Source organism: Neurospora tetraspora (genome assembly GCF_033439725.1).
Source record: "Neurospora tetraspora strain CBS 560.94 chromosome Unknown B0H65scaffold_2, whole genome shotgun sequence".
Taxonomy (NCBI): Eukaryota; Fungi; Ascomycota; class Sordariomycetes; order Sordariales; family Sordariaceae; genus Neurospora; species Neurospora tetraspora.
Genome location: NW_026944384.1, coordinates 1,574,748 through 1,598,310, shown reverse-complemented (window position 1 = coordinate 1,598,310; position 23,563 = coordinate 1,574,748). Strand labels below are relative to the sequence as shown.

At 45.6% G+C, this 23,563-nt stretch overlaps 5 protein-coding genes across 5 annotated transcripts; 1 reads left to right on the top strand and 4 right to left on the bottom strand.

The window, feature by feature from the left end:
* Nucleotides 1–5,728, bottom strand: B0H65DRAFT_97580 (pectate lyase superfamily protein-domain-containing protein). The gene is made up of 13 exons (XM_062831638.1): nt 5,508–5,728; nt 5,324–5,437; nt 4,892–5,241; nt 4,290–4,813; nt 4,155–4,200; nt 4,040–4,090; nt 3,618–3,895; nt 3,077–3,474; nt 2,448–3,018; nt 2,047–2,379; nt 1,855–1,947; nt 1,513–1,786; nt 1–1,411 (listed from the first exon to the last, which is right to left on the bottom strand). Exons 1-13 carry the CDS (start codon nt 5,527–5,529, stop codon nt 113–115), a joined length of 4,353 nt encoding a protein of 1,450 aa, XP_062684029.1. The 5' UTR covers nt 5,530–5,728; the 3' UTR covers nt 1–112.
* Nucleotides 5,729–6,483: 755 nt separating this feature from the next.
* B0H65DRAFT_97566 (uncharacterized protein) lies at nt 6,484–7,410 on the bottom strand. Its single transcript, XM_062831637.1, has 3 exons — nt 7,146–7,410; nt 6,805–7,059; nt 6,484–6,738 (listed from the first exon to the last, which is right to left on the bottom strand). The coding sequence occupies exons 1-3, from the start codon at nt 7,195–7,197 to the stop codon at nt 6,620–6,622; spliced, it is 426 nt and encodes a 141-aa protein (XP_062684028.1). The 5' UTR covers nt 7,198–7,410; the 3' UTR covers nt 6,484–6,619.
* A 652-nt stretch (nt 7,411–8,062) lies between these two features.
* B0H65DRAFT_420383 (uncharacterized protein) lies at nt 8,063–9,691 on the top strand (the record flags this gene model as incomplete). The annotated part of the gene is made up of 3 exons (XM_062824274.1): nt 8,063–8,528; nt 8,595–8,712; nt 8,785–9,691. The coding sequence occupies 3 exons, from the start codon at nt 8,063–8,065 to the stop codon at nt 9,689–9,691; spliced, it is 1,491 nt and encodes a 496-aa protein (XP_062684027.1).
* A 79-nt stretch (nt 9,692–9,770) lies between these two features.
* Nucleotides 9,771–11,532, bottom strand: B0H65DRAFT_455740 (uncharacterized protein). The gene is made up of 2 exons (XM_062826252.1): nt 10,798–11,532; nt 9,771–10,387 (listed from the first exon to the last, which is right to left on the bottom strand). Exons 1-2 carry the CDS (start codon nt 11,435–11,437, stop codon nt 9,909–9,911), a joined length of 1,119 nt encoding a protein of 372 aa, XP_062684026.1. The 5' UTR covers nt 11,438–11,532; the 3' UTR covers nt 9,771–9,908.
* An 8,777-nt stretch (nt 11,533–20,309) lies between these two features.
* On the bottom strand, nt 20,310–22,373 carry B0H65DRAFT_455734 (S-adenosyl-L-methionine-dependent methyltransferase). The gene is made up of 5 exons (XM_062826251.1): nt 21,808–22,373; nt 21,551–21,735; nt 21,370–21,480; nt 20,754–21,271; nt 20,310–20,671 (listed from the first exon to the last, which is right to left on the bottom strand). The coding sequence occupies exons 1-5, from the start codon at nt 21,955–21,957 to the stop codon at nt 20,523–20,525; spliced, it is 1,113 nt and encodes a 370-aa protein (XP_062684025.1). The 5' UTR covers nt 21,958–22,373; the 3' UTR covers nt 20,310–20,522.
* Between the last annotated feature and the right edge of the window lie 1,190 nt (nt 22,374–23,563).

Here is a 23,563-nt window from a genome sequence, read left to right as displayed (position 1 = left end):
AGGAAGCTTGTTCGTGGAGGACAAGCGGTCAATATATGTACAAGCGGTGGCTAACATAAACCCAATCTGTGAGAGTTATGTAGTGAAATCCTCAACACTACTACCTAACCCTCTACTGGCATACAACACTCTTGTCCCCTTTCCAACAGAACCGACGGTTAGGGTCAACCCTCCACTTATAGCAATTATTCTCCACTGAACCTCCTTGCTTCCCATTAACTCCATTACAATCACAACTATCCGTTGGCACGGACAAGTACCTTTGGCATAGGCTTTTGGAGTAGTTGAAGCTGCACTTGGGCTTTATCTCAAGCGACACGGTGATAGCAACGTAACCAACGCCACCGTTATACTCAAACGGATACTCTTTCTCGTACTCGAATCCCGCTATAAGGTCCATGCGCGCGATATCGTCGCAGAATCTGGTCGTAGCGTTGCGCATCCGAACCCCCTCGGTCTGTTCGCCCTTGAAGCATTTTTTCGTGTTCAACCGCGCGTCGCCTTGCTGGTAGACAGGGGCAGGAATGGGCACGGCTACCGTGGGACTGATCTTGGTTGGTGTTGGCTTTGAAGGAGTGGAAGATGTGGACGTTTCTTCAGGACAGATTGTCCGCAGTTCCGCGGCATTCTCGTCATCATAGAAGTCATCACCGCCTGGATCTCCTACAGTACCCCCGAACCATGGCTTGGGGACACAGCCGAAGTCGTAGAAATCGCATTCATCCACCAATGGGTTCTCGGGCCAACCCCAAACTGCTCGGACAGCTTTTTTGGGCCAGCTTCCGGAAAGTGGCGTTGCCGCAGGCTTGGGAAAGGTACCAGTGGCAGATGTTGTTGATATCTGCCCGTCGTCACCCCTGTAAAGAATAGCAGGCCAGAAAGGTGTTGTTGCCGGAACGGGCCATATCTCCACGCCAGCATCACGTTTGTTCTTGTTCACGGCGGCGGCATCCCGAGTTATCGTTACCGGCTCAAGCACCCATTCTGTAATGGTCAAGGGCGCCTGGGTGATGGTGCTTGTCCAGGTTCCTTGGCTGACGGTAATCAGCGGATACTGGACAGTACTGGTTGCACCTTTCCATGGTGGCAACTTGACATTGCACGGAGGAGAGCAAGTGAATTTCGGCTCATCCATGTCCCAGATCGCGGGGTCGATCCAAATAGCCTCATCAAATCTGGTGGTGCCGTTACTGCCAACGTCGAGAATGCTAACTTGAGACCAACTGGGGTGCGTGTCAACGTTGAGGTTGTCGATGGCCGGAATGCCTTTGCCGTCCATGACAGCCATGTACTTGGCACCGATGGTAACAAGATTCTGGAAGCGAACGTTGGCCAAGTTGTCTTTGAGAAGCATAAGCGCCTTTTGACATAGCTGCAGATCGATGCAGGTCTGCGCATATGTCGAGAACCACTGTTGTTGAGACGGTCGTTAGCAAAAAATGTAGAAGCAAGGAGCAACCGTGCAAACGAAGATGGTTGTCACTGTCCCTGGGTTATGACCACGGCACTTACAGTGTAGATGCCTGCACCAGCAACAAAGATGTTTGCCGAACCTGTCATGACCACGGACCAGGATTGATCACAGCCATTGAACTCATTTCCGGCAGCACATGTATAATCCGGGTCCCCCGGCAAAAGGCCAACAACAGCAGCGAAAGGAGCTGGTGGTGGCGGGGTCGGTTGGAAGTACGGCGATTCGGTCTGCAGCATACCAGCGAATATGTTCGCTGCCGAGTGGAAATTGTACTGGTAGAACACTGCGTGCTCAGACGCAGTACTATAAAGCCTAAAGTCCAGTAATGAGGTCAGTTTTGCTGGCTGTGATGGAAGGAGAAGATGGGAAAGCTTCCATACCAAGTGGGCTTTGTACTCTCAATCAAAAAGCCACGGGCAACATAGATGGACGTTTGCACCATGCTATTGTTTCCGCTGACAAGATCAGGGTCACTAGAAGCAGATAGGCAGTTGTTAGTCCAATCAGTTACAAGAGGTGGTACCAGACCTTTACTCTTCTTCCTGCCCGGGGAACATTGGAGTACAACTTACTCAATCATGTGGTCGGCTCCCCAAAGCCACATGTTTTCGAAGTAACCGGACGCCGAGGACGTAAGGTGCATCATCAGACTAGCAGCAGAGCAGCCTGCATTGACACCGCTAGTGATGGGAGGACACTCTGCGGGTGTCAACTTCGTCCCGGTCGCACCTCCGATGCGGACGTGGCAGTCCCAGAGCCCGGCGGAACCCTGTGTAGCAGCTTGGATGTTCCATTGGATGACAATCAGACCGGCTGTTGCACCGCGTGTCGTAAATAGGAGGTCTTGCATTTCCACGTTGCCAATGTCTCCAACATTTCCAACCTTGATCATGACCTTGGGATTGCTACAGTTGAGACAGACATGGATCAGCGTTGGGATTAACGAAAGATGAGAGAAGGAGCTCTAACGTACCTGGCATCGGAGAAATATGAGCCCGACGCAACTAACTGCGACCATGCTTCACCCATGATCTTGGCTCCAGGAGGGATAGTGACGGTCGAGGTGAGAATGTATGATCCGGCGTCGACGAAGAGGATCTTGCCCAAACTTGCGTAGAGCGCCGCCTGGAACGCCGCTGTGTCGTCGGTAGAGCCATCACCTTTACATCCGAGGTCCTTTGTATGCAGAAACATGGAAGTTGCTTGATCCTCGTACTGAGGCTTGGGGCGTTCAAAGTAGTTGCCTTGGGAATCCAAAAGTGTCGAGTGCCTTCGATAGTTTCCAACTTTCCCACCCATGGAGAAAGAACGAGCAGTCGTCGATCCTTCATAGACAGGTCCAACGACCCATTGGTCAATCACAGGCGAAGGAGCCAGGAGCGTGGCCCCAGTCGTGTCGGCAACAGCAACGGAGACACCTGAGAGGACAATGTTGTCAAGTGCGATCCCAGTGCTTCCCTTGCCCGGAGTTGCTGTTATGGGATTGACGATGACAACAGTCTCGACATTGGTAAACGACGAGTCCATGATTGAGACAGAGCCGACTACAGGCAAAATGGGAATTAGTATGATGGGGCCAGGTAATAAGAGGGGGACACTCACTGTTGCCAACGCCACCATCTCCGACGAGCTTAAATCCCGTCTTCACATTGTTCATGGTAATGGACTTCCATACCCATCCCCAGTCCCAGATGACTTGGATTCCCACTGTGCATCCATTGAACTTGAGGCGTTGCGCCGTGAACTGCTGCTCGCCGCCTTTGAGACCGATTCCACCTCCGGTAAAAGTGACATCGGAAATGCCTCCACCGCTGCCATTCTCCGCGTAAAGCCCTATCTGGGACGAGCCAGGTGCTGCTCTCAACTCGACGTTCTGAAGGCTTGTGGCTTGAGCGACTTGGTAGTGGAGACAGGTAACCAAGGTTCCTGAAGTGACCTTTTGGATGTCTATCACGATGTTTCGAATTTGACGGTAGAAATTGGCGGTGTTGACATAGTATCTGAAAGGTGCAGCTGGAGTCAGTCACGCATGTTCTCGAATAGGAAACATGGAAAACAGATAGGGGGTAGTTATGAGGACTGAGACAGCAGGAAGCATGGACTGTTCTGCAAGTGTAAGAAAGGAAAAAGGGTATCAACATACTCAGGGTCACCGCCATCAATGCCTTTCCCTTCGTCCCCAGTATACTCATCCGTGGACAAGACACCTAGACCAACAAAGCTCGGAGCAGCGACAATGGTCGGCCGGTTGTTAGCATCACCGATAACCTGTGTTCCGAAGGGCAGGGGTATGGTCGAGGATACAAGGTAGGTGCCAGGGGGGAAATATACGATGGCGTTCTTGGTGGTGGACCCATTGCATCCTTTGCCACATCGGGTGCTGTTTGTCCCCATGGCCCTGTTTATGGCTTTTGTGTCATCCTGCGTACCGACGAGGGAGTTATAAGTCAGTATGATCACAGGCACACGAACCAGCGGACAGTCAATACAACAAGGCGGGGTGAGGGGTGGCGGATGTGTGTATGTGGGATGGGTTGGGCTGCTCTTTCAGCGCATCGAACCTACCGTAATACCATCTCCCACAGCTCCATAGTCGAGCACATTTCTGAAGATAGCCTGCGCATTTTGGTTAGCGGATGAACTATCTTGAAAATCCGGACGGGCAATCTGGACAACTCACGTAGTTGGGTTCATCTCCCCAAGGCACTGTGCCTTTGCGATCAAGACTGCGACGTTGCGACGGATGTAAGCAAATCCGTTCTTTGCATTGTTGAATGGAGTTGATAGTAGTGTTCCATCAAACAGGAAGACATACCTTTGCATCCAATATGTCCCGGTGCTTGCCGTAGCCGCACGCTTCGTGACATTCTTCCATCCACCCACCGAATCGGCCTCAGCCACAAGCGCTGCCGCTGCCGCGATCTCATCCGTGATATCCAAAAGCGGCGGTACATCCTGCTTGATGGATGCAATCCTTTGCTTACCTGGACTGTCACCTCCACCCACAACAGTCCCGGGCTTCAAGCCATAGTTGTTGCGGAGGGGCTGAGCCACACGTGCCTTGTTCAGTCTCGCCGAGTCGGCAAGTGCCTTTTTCACGATATTTCGCGCGACTTGAAGCTCTTTGGCTGTCGATCTTTTGAGCAGCGGTGTAACGTGATGCTCAGGAACATTCCGTCGCCGAGGAGCGATTTTCTCTGGTAGCGTCCTGGGAAGCGTCACGTTTTGGTTCCGTCTTGCTTGCTCTTTGGCCACTGCATTCTCCTGGTCCCAGCGTGTGAAGCTTTCCACACTCAACATGCCAGGCATCGTTTGACCTAACAGATCAGACTCGGCGACCTAGAGGTGTTAACAGTCAGTTGACCCGTGCTGCCGGTTGAATGAAGTGGACATGGATCGTGTGGCCGGTCAACTTACCTCTACATGACTCAGATTGGCGTGCACCACATATTCGTACGCTCTGCCCGCCTTGATGTGCGCCTCACGCTCGGCAGGCGTGAAGGATCGGCGAAAAAGAGAGGTATCATTGCCTCCTAGTGAGCGTTTCGCCTGCTTCGTTTCCCTGTCGTTGTCCTTAATCTGAGTAGGCGTGTTATAATCCTTGTAAGTAAAGATGCGAGCAGCTACGCCATCGTTCCCTCTGTTCTCGGGTTGAAATTTGAAAAGGAAAATCGCTCTCTTCTTGTTGTCCTTATAGTCGGCAAGGTCCTCGGCTAAGGCTAAGCGTATGAACTCAGATCGAAGTTGCCCGTGAATCAGTCCTTGCCCTATCAATAAGAGAGGTTAGCAACAGGTTGAACCATTCTAGATCAAAAGTTGAAGAATGGAAAGGATCGTAATGGGTCTCACAATTTTGTTCCGCTTTAATCTTTTGTTTCGGTCCGTTGCTCTTCGAACAAGAAAGCGCGGCACACCGGGTTTTGGGCAGGGTTGTTGTACGAGGCGCCGCTTCCACCCTCAACCCTACAGGCAGGTATCAGAATCGTCATTAGGTGGAACGAATCATCATTTATCGAAACGGGTTTGTACATACCATGAAGCCGGTGGGAACTCATCACAAGTGTATCGGATTTTGCTGTAAGCGATCACCTTTCCGTTTGCATCTTTCTTGTTTGCCAGTTCGTTGATGTCTGTGTTTGGCTCTTTTGCGGTTGTGAACCACTCGCCATCACTTCGCCAAGGCTTCTTTTGATCAGTTTCCGGACAGGGGTGGGTATCTTTCCAAGAGGTGGGACATGATTGGTCGCGACGAGCATCCTGGTGAGATGACGGCTGTCCAGGCCCCTTCTCCCATTCACCTGTATCCAAATCATAGCCGTACACATCGTTTGGAAGACCGCTGACGGGGTGGAGGTTTTGCCCTCGTGGTGTGGCCGCAAAGTTTTCGGCATTCTTGCATATCTCCACCATGTAGTGACAGTTGTAAATCAGGACCACCGTGTAGGGCTGAATGTTAACAACCTTCCAAAATGCGACGGTTGAATAAGGCCGACTTTGTAAGTAACCATGAGATTAGCAATGGTAAACATCCAACACATGGATTGGACGCCAGGGCCGCCAGGGCGTGGAGAGTTCCGGGGAGCCTTGCTTGTTCCAAGTTGGCAACATGGAGAAGTCTGAAGAGAAGAGGGAAATGGGTTAACTGACTAGAGGTAATGTCCAGGTTTGGTGGTATCCGCGGTGTAGTCTTGGAGGTACTGAGCCACTGCCACTTGGGGGGAGAATAGACAGAAAATCTGCGCAAAAAGCGCGAGAAGCTGCAAGACGGCCATCTCATGAGTGTGACCCAGTCTGCAACAACAAGGTAAAAGAACTGGCATACACAAAGCTTGAGTTTCTGGGGGAACAGTACCAAGTCATGGTTTATACTTGAGCAACTCTGCATGTATCAAGACTCCCTGTGTGTGTCTTTACCAATCACCAGATCCACCAATGCTCTTGAGCTTGGCTAGGTAGAAACGGGCAGACCAGACATCTCGTATCGGAGAGAGAACAGCTTGGGCTGTATGAGGAAGGTGTGTTTAGCATCACTCGGTGAGGTATGACTCGGGGAACACTCGCGGAGTTCGCGACCCTTGGAAAGGAGATTGGTTTCCGTCTTCCGCTTCTCATGTTAATCACACCCAAGAACACGGAAAAGCGGCATTAGCCTGAGGACAGACGAGAGTCTGGATCGTTTTTGGTGCACATGACTGAAACATCCGCCGGACTCAACCACATATCAAGCACTGGTCGAGAACAAGACATAGAGGTAGGTAGGTATCCTAGATGCTTGTCAACCATGGGAACTCTGCCAGAGGTAGGTAGCTACTCGCCACCGCTTTACTTACCAGGGGTAAGATTAAACAATACCACGTTTCCCCATCTAAAGCATTTTTTTCCTCCGAGCAGCCGCGGCCTGTCAACGTCCCACATGGGTCGTCTCTGAAAGAGAAGCGCTCGGAAACATATGGGAGTAGGAGTACAGTGTATATTGGCGAAGTTCATCACCACTGTAGCTCTAAGGCTGTTGTTTGTAAAAAAAATCGTGTTGCCGTCTTTGTCTTGGACTCGTGGTTCGCCGTCCATGTTGTTATTCGATTCGCCTACAACGTGTAGGATGGAGAGTGTTACATAGCCTAGAGGTAACTGAAGCTCTAAAGATGAGGGGATGTGGTACTTTGGTACCTACCTTGGGAGATGGCCATGCAAATATTCATGATGGCAAGGATGCAAATGTTCATGTTGGTGGTGACAGGGACTGGATGCAACTTGAAGATTGAGTTTACGCGGAAAGGACCCCTACGTAATTTTTTAGCATTGTGTACTGTGTACACTGCAGAAGAAGAGGGAGGTCCAGGGTGAAAATGTGGTGCAGCGGCGGGTGCTTGTAATGAAAAAAAAATGGAAGCGATGGTGTTGATCGGATTGCTGCCTAGAACGTGAGGTAAAAGAAATGAATCCCTGAAGGTTACAAGCCAAGAAAGAGGAACCGACCGACCTTTTATCCCCCTGCACCTGTCAAGAGCATCCACCATCCTGATAGGTTGCAGTCCATTCAAGTCCCCACTTGCCCCACTACACGATGCCGGCACGGGAATGCGGACCGTCCGGGAAAGATGCATGTGTCAGAAGCTTAACGGCAAAATCCGCCCGACAGGGCTAACGCTTCATAGCTCCTGCCTACTTGAGCTTGTAAGCCGCATGTTTGCCCCTCTGTTGGTTGGAAGTCGCACTCGCGAAGCTAGCGGGGAAGTTTTCGAGTATCACACAAAAATTTGCAGTAGGATGTCACATTGCCCGGAAATGGTGGAAGGGACGGACGGGATGAACGCTCGCTTCCACTTCTGAATGGAATTGCCCGAGAAAACTAAGGTAGGTACGCATTCCGTTCCATTGGGAAAACATCCTCAACATGGAAGGCACGGCACCGGAGAGGAAGTCCTCTCGCTCTATGTCGCCTCAGTTGTTCCATGGATGGCATTGCCAGTGAATATCGTTTCAAACAATAACTGCCTTGTCGTGGCCGCCCATTCTCGGAGTTGGTTGTCGCCCTCGCTCAAACCTTCCCGCATCTCATCCCCCCAAAGACTCTTGCCTACCTCTAACATGCAGCTACCCCACAGAACAGCATGGCCTCAGCGCCTTGCATTCTATGTCGTTGCGCTCTTCTACCTTACAAGCACAGTTTGTGCAAAGGAAAGCGAGTGCCAACCTATATACTGGCAACCGGGTCAATTTGAGAAACGAGACCTGTCCGACACCACTTCTGCTCTCAATTCCACAATCACCGGAAGTGCCAGTGTTTCCAGCTCCCTACCCGCGACGGCTACTTCTACCTCCGCCGTGCTGGTGCCGGTCACCATCAGCCCGCTCATCAACGAAGACCCTCAGCCGGGTGAAATTAACTGTCGGTATACCGCCAGCACGGAGGGTATGGAGATCAACTACTACACATGCACCGCACTTGCTACGAAATATAGGATCAGTGTCGATACATTGTTCGGGTTGAATCCAGGGCTGGATCGTGACTGCGGCAACATTGAAGCCGATACCGAGTATTGCGTTCGAGGCTGTAAGTGAAAGACACAAACTTGGGATTTCCGTCTTATCAACAGACTAATGACCTCCGCTTACATAGTTATCGAACCCCTCAGAGCTTATGACGGTCTCTGCGGTCCTCCTCACAACAATGCTACTTGTCTCGGCACCCAGTTTCAGTGTTGTAATGCACTAACTTGGAGATGCGGCGACTCTGCGTGAGTCCCTGCCCGTTGTAAGCAGTACCTACATGTGATTAAGTATAAACTAACGCTATGTTCCAAATTCAGAGAAGACTGTGCAGAGGGAACATGCTACGAAGGTGCATGTGTAGGAGATTCTGTCTATAGCACAGACGGCACATGTGGCCGAGACCACGGCTATAGGACGTGTACTGGCATATGGGGAGATTGTTGCAATGCAGCCGGAAGATGCGGAACTGGCCCTGACTTTTGCGCATACGGCAAGTGCCAGTTGGGAAACTGTGACCGCCAACCAACCTCTTCCATAACCTCATCTTCCACAACCACCGTTAAAACGAGCAATCCCGTAACCGCCTCTACTTCAAAAGCTTCAACATTAATCGCCACGACTAGTACCACGACCAAGTCAACATCCACAAGCAGCTCCAAGACCACAACCTCGAGTTCCGCTACCAAAACAAGCTCAACCACAACATCCAAATCAAGCACCGCGGCAACTACAACTACCACAAAACCTCCCAGCACTACAATCCCCGGTCTGGCCGCTTTGCCCTCATGTGGCCAGACGTGCTTCAACAACATGCTTGCCCAACATTCCGCGCTGGGATGTGCCGCTCTAGACAGCTACTGTCTCTGCAACAACGTCGACTTCCAGAACGGCATTCGCGATTGCTCAAACGGGGCCTGTGGAACTGCTGTTGGCAGCACAGTAATCTCTTTCGGAAGCGCATATTGCTCTACAGCTTTTGCTACCCACACCGCCACCACCACCGGCTTGGCTGCTCTGCCCTCTTGCGGTCAGACATGCTTCAACAACATGGTGGCTCAGTATTCGGCTCTTGGTTGCGCTAGTCCCGCGCCGTCTTGTTTGTGTAAGAATGCTAACTTTGGATACGGTTTGAGAGATTGTTCAAATGGCGCCTGTGGGACGGCTGTTGCTTCGAGTGTAATTGCTTACGGAAGTTTATATTGTGCGTCTGCAACGGCTGTTTAAAAAGTTACCGTGTTAGTTGGATAGCGGAAATGTAATTGTGTGGAGAATCATGAACTTTTTGGAATATTCTATCTCTGGACATCGTGAATGCATATCTCATGTACTCTGCGAACCAAAGACCAAGCTACTGTGTATTAAGAGATCTCAATACCCGCCCCATGGGTTTTACCTCCCTATCTTGCCACTAGCTGCATCGATATTGCACGCCTCCTCCTACTCACTCCTCAATGCCCTTTTCCTCCTCGGTCGACACCTTTCTCCTTTTTCCTTTTTCCTTCTCCTCATCCTCCACTTCCTCTTGTCCTTCGCGTTTCTTCCCCTTTCCCTCTCCCTCAGTTTCCTGTTCCTCCTGACCCTCGGCTCTTTCCTCCTGTCCCTCAGTTTCTTGTTCCTCCTGTCCCTCCGTTCTCTCCTCCTGTCCCTCGCCTCCAGAGTCAATATGAATAACAGACACGTCCACCACATTACCTCTACCCCCCAATGAACGCATCATCGCGTTAGCCGCGTCAATGCTAGCTTGACTAGGCGGGCAATGGCTGCGAACCCATTCCCTCTTCTCTTCCAACCTATGTTTCGGCTCCCCGTCGTAAAAAGTCACCATCCATTCGAATGCCGATGCGTCGCATCGATCATACTGTCTGACGCCCCTAGCTTTCAAAACCTCATCGCGCATGCTCATAAGCCAAGTATGAACAGCTGAGGTGACGCATCGTTAGCAAAGATCCAGGAAATGAGAGGGAGGTAATTGAACGACCAGACAACAGGGTTGGGAGTTGTTCCTCATTGCAGGCATCCTTGCCCAAACGCTATCTGGCAGATCATTGCGAAGCGGGCCATGATTTCCAGCCCAGTCCCTCTTTTCTTCTATCCCATGTTTCGGCCTCCGACCAGCACCGGTGAACACCACCATCCATTCGAGTGAGCCTTCCACTTGAGAGCCATATGCCTGAGGACGTGCGACCACCCTGGCCTTGAAGATCTCACCGCGCAAGCTCATAAGCCAAGGGTGGACAGCTTCGGTCATTCTCACAATCACAGTTGCCAAAGCCGAAGCCAAACACTTAACAAAAAAAAAAAAAGAAAAAGAAAAAAGAAAAAAAACTCACCACAAACATAATCCCCAACCGTAACAAACCCCTCTCCACCCCTTGGCGTGACCTTCAACCTCCTTCCCGCCGTGCGCAGCGGCCTATCCTCCCCGCAGCACTTAATCAGAAACTCCGTGTCGGAATCCTCCTCCCAGTTTTCAGGATCCTCCTCATTCTGTTCCTTTGCCCACGGCCGGACGTCGTCGTCCAGATCGCCGTAGGTCACAAACTCGCCCTTTTCCTCGCTGTGCCATTCGTGCCACTCCACCCAGTTGGATTCCCATGTGTCGAGGTCCGTGCAGGATACGGAGATAGAGGACGCCGGTGGTTCGGTCATGGGGAGGAGGGCGATGGGGTGGTATGTGCCGGTGCTGGTGGTGGTGCTGGTGCTGGTGGTGGTGTTTTCGGGGTCGTTATTTTCGGGGTTCTGGTCGTCGGCTGCATCTGCCGGTTGGAAGAACGGTTCCAGGTGTCCTTTGGCACCGCGGCGGTTGGCCATGACGGAAATTGCCGAGGGAAAGGCGCCTTTGAACTCCCAAAACAGTCGATCGATTTCTCGAGAGAGGCGGGCACCGCCCGGCAAGCGTTCAAGCTCTTCGTACGAGCGGTAGGGAGGCTCTTCTGACTGGCCTGGTTGGGAAGTTGTGGAAGTTTCCATTGTTGTCCCTGTGTTGGATGTGTTGAGGTCTGGTTGGGAGGAGGTGGATTTGGAACCCGAGGGCCGGGAAGTTGTGAGCTGGGGGAAGATTGGAAATGGGAAACCAGGGAAAGGGAGCAGGTGCATGGGATATAAGTAGGTAGTAATAAGCTCAACAGGGGTGTCTCAAGTAGGCAGGAGCTTAGCGTAGCCCTGTCAGTATGATTTACCGCTAAGCTTCCGCTACTACACAGTACCCGCCTACACATGCATCGTTCCTGGGCGGTCCGAGTCCCCGTGCCGGGTTGCCGGAGATTATGCCGTGTTATCTGTCATGTTTAATCGGGTAGCCGGGGTAGGTCATCAGGATTCGTTATTCTTTTTCCCCTAATGTTAACGTTTGCTCAGTGAGACTCAACTCTCGCAAGGATGGTGGAAACTTACCTTCCTTTGGACAGTACCTACCTAGGTAGAGGTAACTTGTGGATGCTGATATCGAACATCACCACATCAGGCACGTAGCATGCCCCTGCCCCTGGCGACTGACATCAAACACCTCAGAGAACCAACAAAAACATGCACGCAAAACAACAGAACATCAAGCTTGTTCGTTCCTACCAACCTTAGTCATCAACATATCCATAGTCCATACTCATAATCATAACGTGTATCGCGTGTGCAGGCTCCCGCTCCGCACACTTCTCCCATGTCCATGCCGTCTGCGTAACATGGAACCTATCTCAATCTCCCCCAAAGGCTAACCGCTAAACACCAACCCCTTCATTCCCCATATTCATAACCAAAACCTCCCGCTCCAGTCATCAAGAGTAAATCATCGCCCGCAGAGCTCACAACATTCGCCAGCTCACAACATTCCACGCACACCTCTACGCTAGTCCTTCCAGTCCCCCCTCCCCTTCTAGTCCCCCCCCGCCCCAGCACCTACGCTACCCCTCCTCCTCCTCCCTCGCCGCCTTGCACACTACACACCCGCCTACAATCCTATCCCTCAACAACCTTGCATGCGTAACCTTCGCTCCAACCAAATGTGCACTTCTTTCCTCCGCTCCCTCTATACCTCCTAGCAACACGTCGGCGTCTACTGATTTCCCGGGGTTCAAAGCTTCTAGGAGATGAGGTAAGTGAAAGACGTGTCCGCAGGCGAACCCAACTAGGGTATCTGTTTCGTAGGTGGTGAATGGCGAGAGATATGAGGCGTAGTGGCCGGCTTGTGCTTGGTACTTTTTCGCGGCGGCGGGTTTCGGGAAGCGGCGGTGGGTTCCACTTGGTGTTGAGGGGGTTGGTGGTTGTTGTTGCTGTTGCTGCTGTGGTAGCCTAGAAGTAGCGGCAGTTTGCGGGACGGTCTTGGGGGAGGTGAGCCCAGAGGGAGATTTTTCGGTAAGGGGTTGTTGAGTCGGGATATCGGTCGGCTGGACGTCGACGTGCTCGCCGGCTGCTTTGACGCCTACTTGGAATTTGACGCCCTTGCGTTGTCCGTTGCGTATGGTATTTATAGCCTGGGTAATTTCGTTGCGGAGTACTTGACCGATACCCTCCGCGATTGAGTACTAGATTTCGTACTCTTTTATAATATATTTTATTCCTTCTCTTAGACCGGGGATCTGTAAGCCCTCTAGTATCCTCCTTACTAGCGTAATAGGGTTGATAGCCGTCCCGACTTCCTTTAATAAGGCGCGGATGAACTTGGGTTTGTTTATGGAGTACTTGAATAAATCTTTCTAGAGGTCGGGGTTATCCTATTCCTTAGCGAAGGCGATGGCGCGCGAGACGTTACCGAGACGCTCGATAATAAGGTACAGGACGCGTTTCATCTGGCCCGTTTTAGAGTAGAGGTAAACGAGTTCGGGGATATAATTGCGGGTTTCGCATTCTTGGGCAGCCTAGGATACGAGGTGGTTAGTAAATAACGGGTATAAATGATAGAAGACAAGGGGAACTGACCTTCTCAAAAGTATAAGCCGTTAACGTCCTTAAGAACTAGTTCAATAGTAGTTGATCGTAAATGGCAAAGAGGTGGACGGCCAAGTCGGCGAACTGGTCCACTATGGTGCGGCTATCGAGGACCACGTAAAAGGTTAACGGCCACTAAAAAATTATCGCTTTTCACTTACGGAAATTAATTTTAATAAAATACAATTACCCTATTTATAATAAAGAAATATTAATAATTATTAATTATTTTAACGAATAGTAAATTAAATTGTGTAATAACAGATCGTTTATAATTTTAATCGACTATTAGAATTTAGAATATTTTATAATTAGGTAATACCTTTTTAAACGATAAATTTATTAGGTTAAATTCTTTTCCAAATTCAATTTTAATTTATAATACCGACTCAATAAAAAAGTAGTAATACTTAATACTTTATTCCGGCGGGATTAAAACCGGCTTACTAAGGAAGATTAGAATATTCAAAACTTCTAATTTATTTTAGATTCGGCTCTCCGTAATTACGTCCGTATTTCCGTTATAAGTATTCGGCTGGGGTAAAGGAAGGGGAAGGGTATAAAAGTATTCGAAAATCCGGATTTATAATAGTTCTAGAATATTACCGTAGTAAAAAATACCCTCTATTAATAAATTCTCTAAGTAGTAAAAAATAACGATAAGGACCTCTTCTTAATTAAATTCCGACTCTAAATTATAAATTATTCTATAGACGATAAAGGTCAGCTTCGGTATAAAAGTAGGTTCTAAATACTTAGGAGTCCCGTAGCTACCGAATTTAAAATTATAAAATTCTCTAATACTAATTAGGAATTTAATACCCTCCGTATAAAAATTATCCAAATTACTTATAATTGTCAAACTCTCAATTACCCCGGTAGGAAAGGTATTATCGCAACCTTTTCTTATTACTTTTATTAATTATTAATAAACGTTAACGTTCGTTAATTCCTCTATAACTATTATATTTACGGCTCTATAAAGTATTAAAAAAATTAATAGAAGGGTTTCCTATAACCTTTACCAATCCTTAAATAATTTTTCTATAAAATCTAAATAGATTTTATTATTAATTTCTTTAAATTTAGAGGTAACATTTATTTATTAATTATAAAAGACCGCATTAGTAAAAACGTTATCTTCGAATTAATACTTTCTATAAATATTAAAATTTGTATAGAGCGCTTTTTAAATTATTTCGTCTGGTATTACGGCTAATTACAGTCTGTAATTAATAATTAGGGCTCTAATTAGACCGGGAGGTTCTAAAGAAAATTCTATAAATTTTTAAGTATTAAATAATTCTTTAATACGATTTACTACCTGTCACAGCACGTAGATTTCGAGAGATAAGACACGAATAATTTAGCGTTATTAATAAATAATTAAAGATAAAGAAGGGAAGCTAAATCTACATAGGATAAAAGGAGTAACGTCCTTCTTATATAGGATAGTACGACTAAACGTGTATATAATCCAGCATATCTAACAGCGCCATAATATCACCCCCCCCCTCGCAAATAAAACTTAGCCCCAGAGTCTAAAGAGATAAAAAGAAAAATAAAATAGGGTTTTAATATTATTAAAACGTTTGAAACGAAAGCAACGCAATCTAACGCATATAAAAACAATAACAGACCCAATAGTAATAATCTAAATAGGCGAAAGAAAAAATAAAACATAACATAACCCAACAATCTAAATAGGCATTAACATATAAAAAGGTTAATCAACATCTTATTCTACTCCCGTAAACCATCCTCTCAAATTTACACTCGAAATTAGGCTCAAAATCCGTTAAATAATCATATCCAAACTCATAACTAGAATCCTCGTCATCATCATTATTATCTAAATCCTCCTCATCGGACGAAAGACCTTAAATGAAATTGAACTATACTCGTAAATAAAAAGACCCTACATACTTGGCTAAACCTACTTTGGCAATATTAGAACCCGATAACGTTTTTTACACTTCCAAAGTTTGGATGGCAACTTGAATCGCGTTAATATCCATAGCATTGGGGTCCTTAGTACCCTTATAAAAACTAGTAAAGTAGATAGAATTGAGCATTTCTTTAAGCTTGGCAACGAAATCCACGTAAATTATTAGCATCAGCCGGAATCGCAACGCCCTTTTTCTAATCTCCTTATTAAGTGCCTGGCGCAAGATAGATATTTTCGAATCTTCTACCCAAATATTCGCTCTAGACTTATAAAGTAACCGTTCGAATTTAACAATAAAAATAGCGAATAAATCCTCGTACTATTTAAGAGCCAGGAAAGCATTCTAGGCTTACTAAACTTTATTAGGATTATCGAAAATCCAATTCAACTAGTCAATAAGCTCTTCCGGGTCAAAGGAATCTACTTCGGAAGCTTACTAAAGTTATAGTATCACTAAGGCTTAAATCTTATTATCGAACCAGTTATAAACGTAGAAGAATTAAGCTTCTACATTACCAATAACTTCGCTATCAATCCGGAATTTGGCACGAAAACTAAGAAGCCAGGTCTTAAAAGAATAATTTGCTCCGGTAAACTTATCAATATCTAGAAGGGCTAGTTTAGGCCTCAGCTTATCTTTTTCCTTCTTACCAATAGTCTTAAATAGTGCAGCGGCTTAGCCAATCAGATTTGCAACGCTAACTTTGAATTCGTTAATCTCGTTATTCAAATTCGTAATTTACTCTTTCTACTTCTTAACTTAGCTCACAGTCTTAATAAAAACCCCTTGGACTTCCTTCAAGTCTTCCTTAGTAGCTATAGTAACGAAGGAAGCACTAGTAAAAAAAGCCGATAATTAGTAATAAGAACGGAAATATAAAAAATAAGGTTATCTCAATTGAATAGGTTAGTAAGAGGGCTAGATCTGGTAGGATGTTACGGGTCTACTAGGTTTGCATAGTAGTGGAGTGATAACTGGAATTGAGATTGTTTAATAAGGAGGAAAAGGTATGTAGGCTGGGAAAGGCTTGCGTAGCGGAAGATTAAATATAAGGTTTGGATAGGTGGCCTGATTGGGTATGCCTTATAGCGGGGAAAGCCGGGTTGTAAGCGGGTTCGCTCGACTGAGGAATGTTTGGTTGTAGGTTAGGTTTAACTTCTGGGCTTTAACCCCTTATATTACTCTCCTATTCCCCCTTATAACGTTCGGCGCCTATATACATAGTAAAAATGAAAATTAATGTACAAAAATCTTAAACCTTGCAAAGCGATAAGTAAAACTATATTGTAAAGTATACTACGAGTATATCCAAACTAAATATTCGAATAAATAATTAAATAAATAAATGGAAAATGAATTATTTGTAGCCCTATTATAAATATTAAGCCCTTGGGAATTATATTATTTTATTACCTTATATAAATGTGTAACCGGTATTAGAATTGGCCGATTCTATAGTATTTTTAGCTACCTTATAGTTATCGTATTGTAATTAGTTTATTTAGCCGTTTAAATCCCTATTTTATATTATAATCGCGTAAAGCGTTATAAATTTCGAATAAATTTCTATTATCCAGCTAAAAGGTATTTACTACCTTATTATATTCCTTCGTAGGTATGGGAGAGTAATGGAGCTTTAATATATTTCGACGTGGTTATTAATGGTCTAGATATTTAATAGAATAGTCTAATACTACTTCCCCTTATGCTAACCCAACTTAAATAATTATAGCCTATTATAATTTAATATCGTTGTAAATAGAAGTTATTGTATAGATTAAAATTATTAGGGGAGTATAAGACGGTATTAACCCCCTCCGATTCTATACGTAATATTTTTAAGCTAATTTTCCCGTTTCGAGGCTTATAAAAGAAGCTAATTTATTTAATTGTCGTTATCGTATTCGTTATTATCTAAATCCTTAATCGGTTTAATAATAATATTCTATAGCTGTATAGTAAGTTTACCCTTTTTTTATTCTTAGAGTATGCCTTCTATTAATAGGATTTAAATTTATAATTTATATAGCGTTTTTATTTTTCTAACGCTACTGTTATTCTTTAATAATTTTCCTAAAGTATTTAGAGGAACTTAGGGAAGTTATATTAATTAAATGTTTTATCCTTATAATACCGATAATTATAGAGTCCATAGTATTATTCCTACCCCTAAAAAAGTAATTATTATTATTTAAACGATGTAGGTATTTTTGTAGAGCGTTAAAATTCTTTAGAATATCCGTTTTCTCTTTTAACTATGTACGCTATTCTTTATTTAAATTACTTATAAAGAATATTTATTTAGAATTATTTATTTAATTATTCTGGGCTTTATTGAGTACTTTATTAAACTGTAAAAGGTAGGGTTTAATAGATTCGTTCCGGCTCTATAGAGTATTAAGAAGTTTTTAGGCTACGTATTTATTAAAGTTCGCTTTTCCGTAAAATTGTTAAAGTTTCTATAGTAATTTAATAGGTGTATAGTTCGCTTACTATTTAGTAAAAAAGAGGAAGGGTTTTTGGATAGGCGGTAAAAGGTTGGAATAGAAGTAATAAAATTAAACTTCTAGATTACTAATAGCGAGATTATCGGTATGTAGTTTCGCTTCAGCTGTATATAGTTAGGTGTTTAAATTAGCGCCGGTTTCCCCAAAGTATTTAACGAGATGGGGGAGGATTGGTTTGGGCTAGGGAATCGCGGGTATAGGAGTAATAGATTGGGCGGTTTTGAATTTAGTAATTTAGTTAATTAGGGTTTAGATAGAGATTGCGAATTATTATTAGCGTTCTTAGGCGCTCTAAAATTAAGGGACGGATATAGCGAAATAGGTTTTATAGCGATAAAAAAGGGCTTTGTAGCGAAGGGGGAAAAAAGGCGTGCAGAGACGAAAAAAGGCGTATAGAAACGGTCGGTAGGGCTTTCCCGGGCAAATATTAAATTAGCGATCTAAGAAAAAAGGTATTAAAGAAGAGGGTCGAATAATATATTACGGGTTTATTAAGTTTATATAGTAGTAGGGTAATAATTGGGATTAAGATTGTTCGATAAGGAGGAAAAGGTATATAGGCCGGGAAAGGCTTGCGTAGCGGAAGACTAAATATAAGGTCTGGATAGGTGGCCTAATTGGGTATGCCTTGTAGCGGGGAAAGCTGGGCTGCAAGCGGGTTCGCCCGACCGAGGAATGCTTAGCTGTAGGCCAGGTTTGACCTCTGGGCTTCAGCCCCTTACATAGGATAAGATAATCTGGTGGCTAATATTGAAGAGAGAAGATAACACCAATTGAGTGGGATAATCGACCGCTAAGATAGATTTGGAAAAGTATAGTATAGGGAAAGTAGGGTTTAATATAGGAGAATAGAGAAAAGTAGGGTTTGGATACGGGGGAAGGGACCCGAGTTTAAGGCACCGGCGGTCGTACAAATATATAAGCACCCGTATAAACTCCGTCAAAATCCATTAGAACGCGGTACCCGCGCTAGAGTCAATAAAATAAAAGACCCGAAATAGTAATAGAATAACCAAGTGGCTTAATAGGGGCCTCGGCATTCAATTACGACTACGAGCGGTCCCTACGATCGGGTAAGGAGGTAGGATAGTTTAATATTATACGACGTTCACCTATCCAGACGAAACGAATCCCGCCGGATTAAATAAAAGAAGGATCTTTAATTAAGTATCACAGTACGTAGATCTCGAGGGATAAGACACGAATAATCTAACGTTATTAATAAATAACTAAAGATGAAAAAGAAAAACTAAATCTACATGGGATAAAAGAAGTAACGTCCTTCTTATATAGGATAGCACGACTGAACGTGCATGTAATCCAGCATGTCTAACAGCGCCATAACACTACCCCTAAACGGACGGTAGCCTAAAATATATAAATTAAGAGGTTTAAACCTTCTTGAAAGTATATATTAATTAGGTTTAGAATAATTAGTATAAATAATACCCTACAGTATAATTAGCGATTAATAGCCGTATTAATATATTTATTAGTATATTACCTTTTTTTATTACTTACGGATTTAACTCCGAACTAATAATTCCGGTAGTCCCCGAGACCCTAGAGAGTTCTAGCACCCCAACTAGCATTCGGGCCTAATAATTTATTAAAAAATTATCGTAAATTATAAATATTTATTAAATTATTATAGCCGTAGCGGCCTAAGAATAAAAAAAAATATATTAATTATAACCGTCGCCTAATAAAGAGATTCTAAGTCGGTAATAAAATTTAATTCAATTTTAAAAATTACGCCTCTCCCAAACCCAAAAAAAAATTCGATTAATTATATATTAAGTATACGGTTTCGAAGGTCCTCTCCCCTCCAATCGTTGAATTTACTAAATTACCGAATAATATTTACAACGTTTTTTATATAAACCTCCTTTAGTAAATTATAAAAGACTTATTACCGGGATAAAAAATTACCGATTATTAGCCACCCCTTATTTTAATAAATAGAGAAGAAGAATACTTTATAAAGAAGATTCTACGAATAGGAGGCTCCCTTATTAACCGGCTGGTCTTCGTAAAATAGAAGAGTTATAATAAATTATTGTAGTACCTACTAAATAATTTCTTAGAAACCGAAGCGCTAAAAGAATTCGAAAAGTAGTATAAAGATATTCGAAAGAACGACGACCTATTAGAATTTTATTTATATTATGCGGAATAATAAAAAAAGAAAAATAAAAAGAAGAATAATAATCTAATGTTAAAAACGTTAAAAAGGCGTAAAGGTCGGATAAAAGTAATTAATTAAAGGGCTTCCCCTAAAATAAACGAACCGAAAGGTTCGGGTTTGGATTCCGAAGAGCTATTAATACCGAAGTATTCTAATACCCCGGATACCGTAACCGAAGGTTTTTTAAATTTACAACTAATATTCTTCTTTTTTTTAATAGGGCCTTCGGCCCCGGCCACCTCTTCCTCTACTTTAATAAAATAAACCCTTTTTTTAATCTTCTAAGGCCTTCGAGACCAAAGTAGTTTATTAGCAGAATTGGACTATTTATTCCAAGCCCAGAAACCTGCCCTTGTCACACCCAAATAGAAGGCGGCGATCTGTGTACTCCAAACTGCAACGCATCTCGCCAGCCTTGTCCCAAAAATCTCAAACATATCTACTTTACCGGTCAATGTGGCTCCAGCTAGCTGCTGTAACTGTGACGATGTTTATTCAGGCTTCCGGCCCCATGCAACACGCCCCATGAAGTATCCGTGGATTTTGGGGTTATTCAAATCCCTTTTCAGGTGACGGGCAAAGGCCTTCGCTTCATCCGGACTCCAACCAAGGACAGCATTCCACATGTAGTTGATCCATCCTAGAGCGTATTGTTAGGACCAACTGAATGAATGTTCATTAATGCTGGGAATGGAGGGGAGCTCGTTCACGAGCAAGCTTACCTTCAAGGTCCGCCTCAACGGCTAGCTTCCACCAAAGACCCCTTTCTGCCTCTTCCTTTTCGGGGTGCCAGACACCAATCGGGACTTGGATATCCTTGAACTCGATATCAACAAACCCAGCCGCCTCCATACATTTCCGCTGGAGATCCTCTTCATATACTGAAAACGTTCTTCCAAGTTTTTTACCACCCTCCCGAAAGACTCTACCCCATTGGTCTAGAGAACTACCTTCTTTAACTGACCCGTCATCAGACAAGAATCGAGATGATGTAGTATAACACTCCACATAACCACCGGGCTTAGCGACTCGATAGGCGTTACGATAGAGAGCATTCCAATCATCAACAACGCCCATTAGACTACGCAAATTAATGAAATCGAACGTATTAGCGGGCCAGGTCCATTGCTGATTGCAATCCTCAATCTCAAACTGAACGTTCGGGGGGACCCAAGAAGGTTGGATGGGGGTGACATCTGTGCCTATAACTTCCGCATTAGGGAACTCGTCGGCAAAGTCACTGTATACAAGGTTAACAGGTAAGCAATCCGAACACAGCATGAATATACGGTTAGGTGGACCATCCGAGCGGAAGACAACGCAAAGGACAAGACTTACACCGCCCACAGGCCAGCCCCCGTCGCAATGTCAAGTACCTTCTGAACCTTTTTTTGCTCAAGAGGAGAGAAATATAGCTTTCCTCCCATATGTACTAGAATAGCGTGATGCCTTCCCCGATGGTCAGCCTTCTGCCCTCGAAGGTAGGGCTACGTTGCCAGAGGATTGTGCAGACGCTTACACGATTTCCATCGCATCAACGTGGCGTTGATCATTGGGCTCCCATGACTCGGCGTTACCAATTTCGGCGTGGTAGGTTCTCCCGTGGACTTCGCGGTACCGGTAAATGCTCGTGCTTAGGGAAGCTGTGGTGGAATTGAATGAGCCAAGGCTAGACGCCCCATCGTCAACATCCTCTTCGGGAAGCTGCAAACATGGGTGGACGTATCAGCAAGTGCAAGCCAACTTTGTGAATAGGAATGCGCTTGAGGTAGTTACCGGTTGCTCCGTCCAATAGGTTGCAGGAAGAATACCAGCTGCGTCTTGCGCCTCAGCGCTGAGCGGAGTCGGGGCAACTGCGGGTGCTGGCGAGGTCACTTTGCCCTTAGGGCTCTTGGGGCTTTGAGGACTTTGCGTGCTGGAACTCATGGTTGTGACTGCGGCAAGGACAGCCGAGTCGGTTTAGTGTTGGGGGAGCGAGAGTGAAGAAGCCAGAAGCACTGGGGGAAATTGTGTGGCGTCGTGAGTTGAGGACTTGGGACTTGAGAGAGTCGTTCCATGGGCAGGACTTTAAACCAATTTGGTTGAGAGGTATTGTACGGCTAACGGCAAGAGTATACAGTCTCTTTCATGGTCACGCTACTGTGAAGCACGCACGAGACACCACAAATTGCTGGAGTTCCTTCCTGATGCGGTCTTAGGATCATGCACTTGGTGAGACCGTGATCGTACCGTGGAAGACTGGGTTCTGGATTTCCAGGGATGTGTCTGTCCGACCAATTGACAGGTGCCAAACATCGCTTCAGCAAACTGCGGGATTCAAATAGCTCCTGTTTGCTATGCCTGTGGTATGCTGCAGTCCCCTGCCACCGAACGTTGCAACGTCGGTTGGTCGCCGGGCCGACGAGTTCAGTCTACCAAAGAGCGTTACATTGTTCAATGGCCGTCAGGACGTTCGCCCCATTCGACTGTGCAAGCCAAGAGTAACCGCCAAGGCGTGGATAAACCGTCAGTCGAATTGGAATCCGCACTTTTTGACCCCGACGAGTTCTACATCAACTTGTAGGGGCTCTTTTTCCCCTGCAGTGGCCTGCAGCAGTAGAGGGCGGAGGATGCAGTTGCGTCTCAATCTGGTTATGCTGCGTAGTGACAGGTCTCGAAAAGGTAGTGTACATGTCGTTTCCATCGTTGGACTGGCAGTGAACAGCATGTTGAAGGAAAGTTGTGATTCGATAAAGCTGACGGGCGTTCACCCCACCCGGCAAGTTGATATGGAGACATTTGGGCACATGAGAATGTGACAAGTCATGTGGATTGAATGGCGGGCCTCGTACCATTTGAACATCAAGTGGTTCTTACGATCGGAGCGAGGAAGACTCTAATCTGTTTTCGTATTGAACTCAAATCGTCGACGAGCATGAAGCGTTGGGCTGGGCTGGAAGAAGAGCTTTCCCTTGCGCTGAGGTCTCTCCTACAGTGCAAATATGCCAAGGATCAGTATGAGAGAAGTGGGAAAAAAACGAAAGGGAGTGAAAAGGAAAACGACAAGAAGACAAAAATGGGGTTTCTATTCTTCTTTCCCCTTTTTTTCCGTAGATGTAAAAAGGTTGATTTGTTGTTGTTGTTGTTGTTGTTGTTGTTGTTGTTGTTGTTGTTGTTATTTTTAACGTCTACTTCCGCCTCCCGTAGGCCATGAGACGTGCCACATCGGAGAATCTAGCGTACAAACATAGGAGCAGTGCCCTAACAGTCTACCAAGACCATTAACCCGAGGGCAGACCGAGGCCTATTGCCAGTGTAAATCGCGTGTTGCCCATAGCATAAACGCGGCCCAACACTTCCAGTCTAATCGCCCAATGGGCGAGGCGCCAGTCTATGGCGGGACCCGTAGAACAAAAGAAAAGACATAAGAAAGGGCAAAATCACTCCTCTCCGCTCTCGCTCTCACTCTCCTCCTCCCGTAAGGCCTCCTCCCGTCTCCTTACGCAGTGAACTAGCCTGTCCAAGTCCATCGTAACCCTCTCAATGTCGTGGC

What these genes read in the sequence shown, in the direction of transcription:
- B0H65DRAFT_97580 (XM_062831638.1), bottom strand. Translation starts at nt 5,529, where the DNA reads ATGAGTTCCCACCGGCTTCATG. An exon ending in AGATGGTGGCGTTGGCAACA is followed by an intron (nt 3,019 to 3,076) that starts GTGAGTGTCCCC and finishes TTTTGCCTGTAG; the next exon opens with TCGGCTCTGTCTCAATCATG. An exon ending in GGAGCCGACCACATGATTGA is followed by an intron (nt 1,948 to 2,046) that starts GTAAGTTGTACT and finishes ATCTGCTTCTAG; the next exon opens with TGACCCTGATCTTGTCAGCG.
- B0H65DRAFT_455740 (XM_062826252.1), bottom strand. Translation starts at nt 11,437, where the DNA reads ATGGAAACTTCCACAACTTCCCAACCAGGCCAGTCAGAAGAGCCTCCC. An exon ending in GGTTGGGGATTATGTTTGTG is followed by an intron (nt 10,388 to 10,797) that starts GTGAGTTTTTTT and finishes GCGTCACCTCAG; the next exon opens with CTGTTCATACTTGGCTTATG.
- B0H65DRAFT_455734 (XM_062826251.1), bottom strand. Translation starts at nt 21,957, where the DNA reads ATGAGTTCCAGCACGCAAAGTCCTCAAAGCCCCAAGAGCCCTAAGGGC. An exon ending in CCTATTGGACGGAGCAACCG is followed by an intron (nt 21,736 to 21,807) that starts GTAACTACCTCA and finishes CCATGTTTGCAG; the next exon opens with CTTCCCGAAGAGGATGTTGA. An exon ending in CGTTGAGGCGGACCTTGAAG is followed by an intron (nt 20,672 to 20,753) that starts GTAAGCTTGCTC and finishes AATACGCTCTAG; the next exon opens with GATGGATCAACTACATGTGG.
- B0H65DRAFT_97566 (XM_062831637.1), bottom strand. Translation starts at nt 7,197, where the DNA reads ATGAACATTTGCATCCTTGCCATCATGAATATTTGCATGGCCATCTCC. An exon ending in TTGCATGGCCATCTCCCAAG is followed by an intron (nt 7,060 to 7,145) that starts GTAGGTACCAAA and finishes TACACGTTGTAG; the next exon opens with GCGAATCGAATAACAACATG. An exon ending in ATTGTTTAATCTTACCCCTG is followed by an intron (nt 6,739 to 6,804) that starts GTAAGTAAAGCG and finishes ACAAGCATCTAG; the next exon opens with GATACCTACCTACCTCTATG.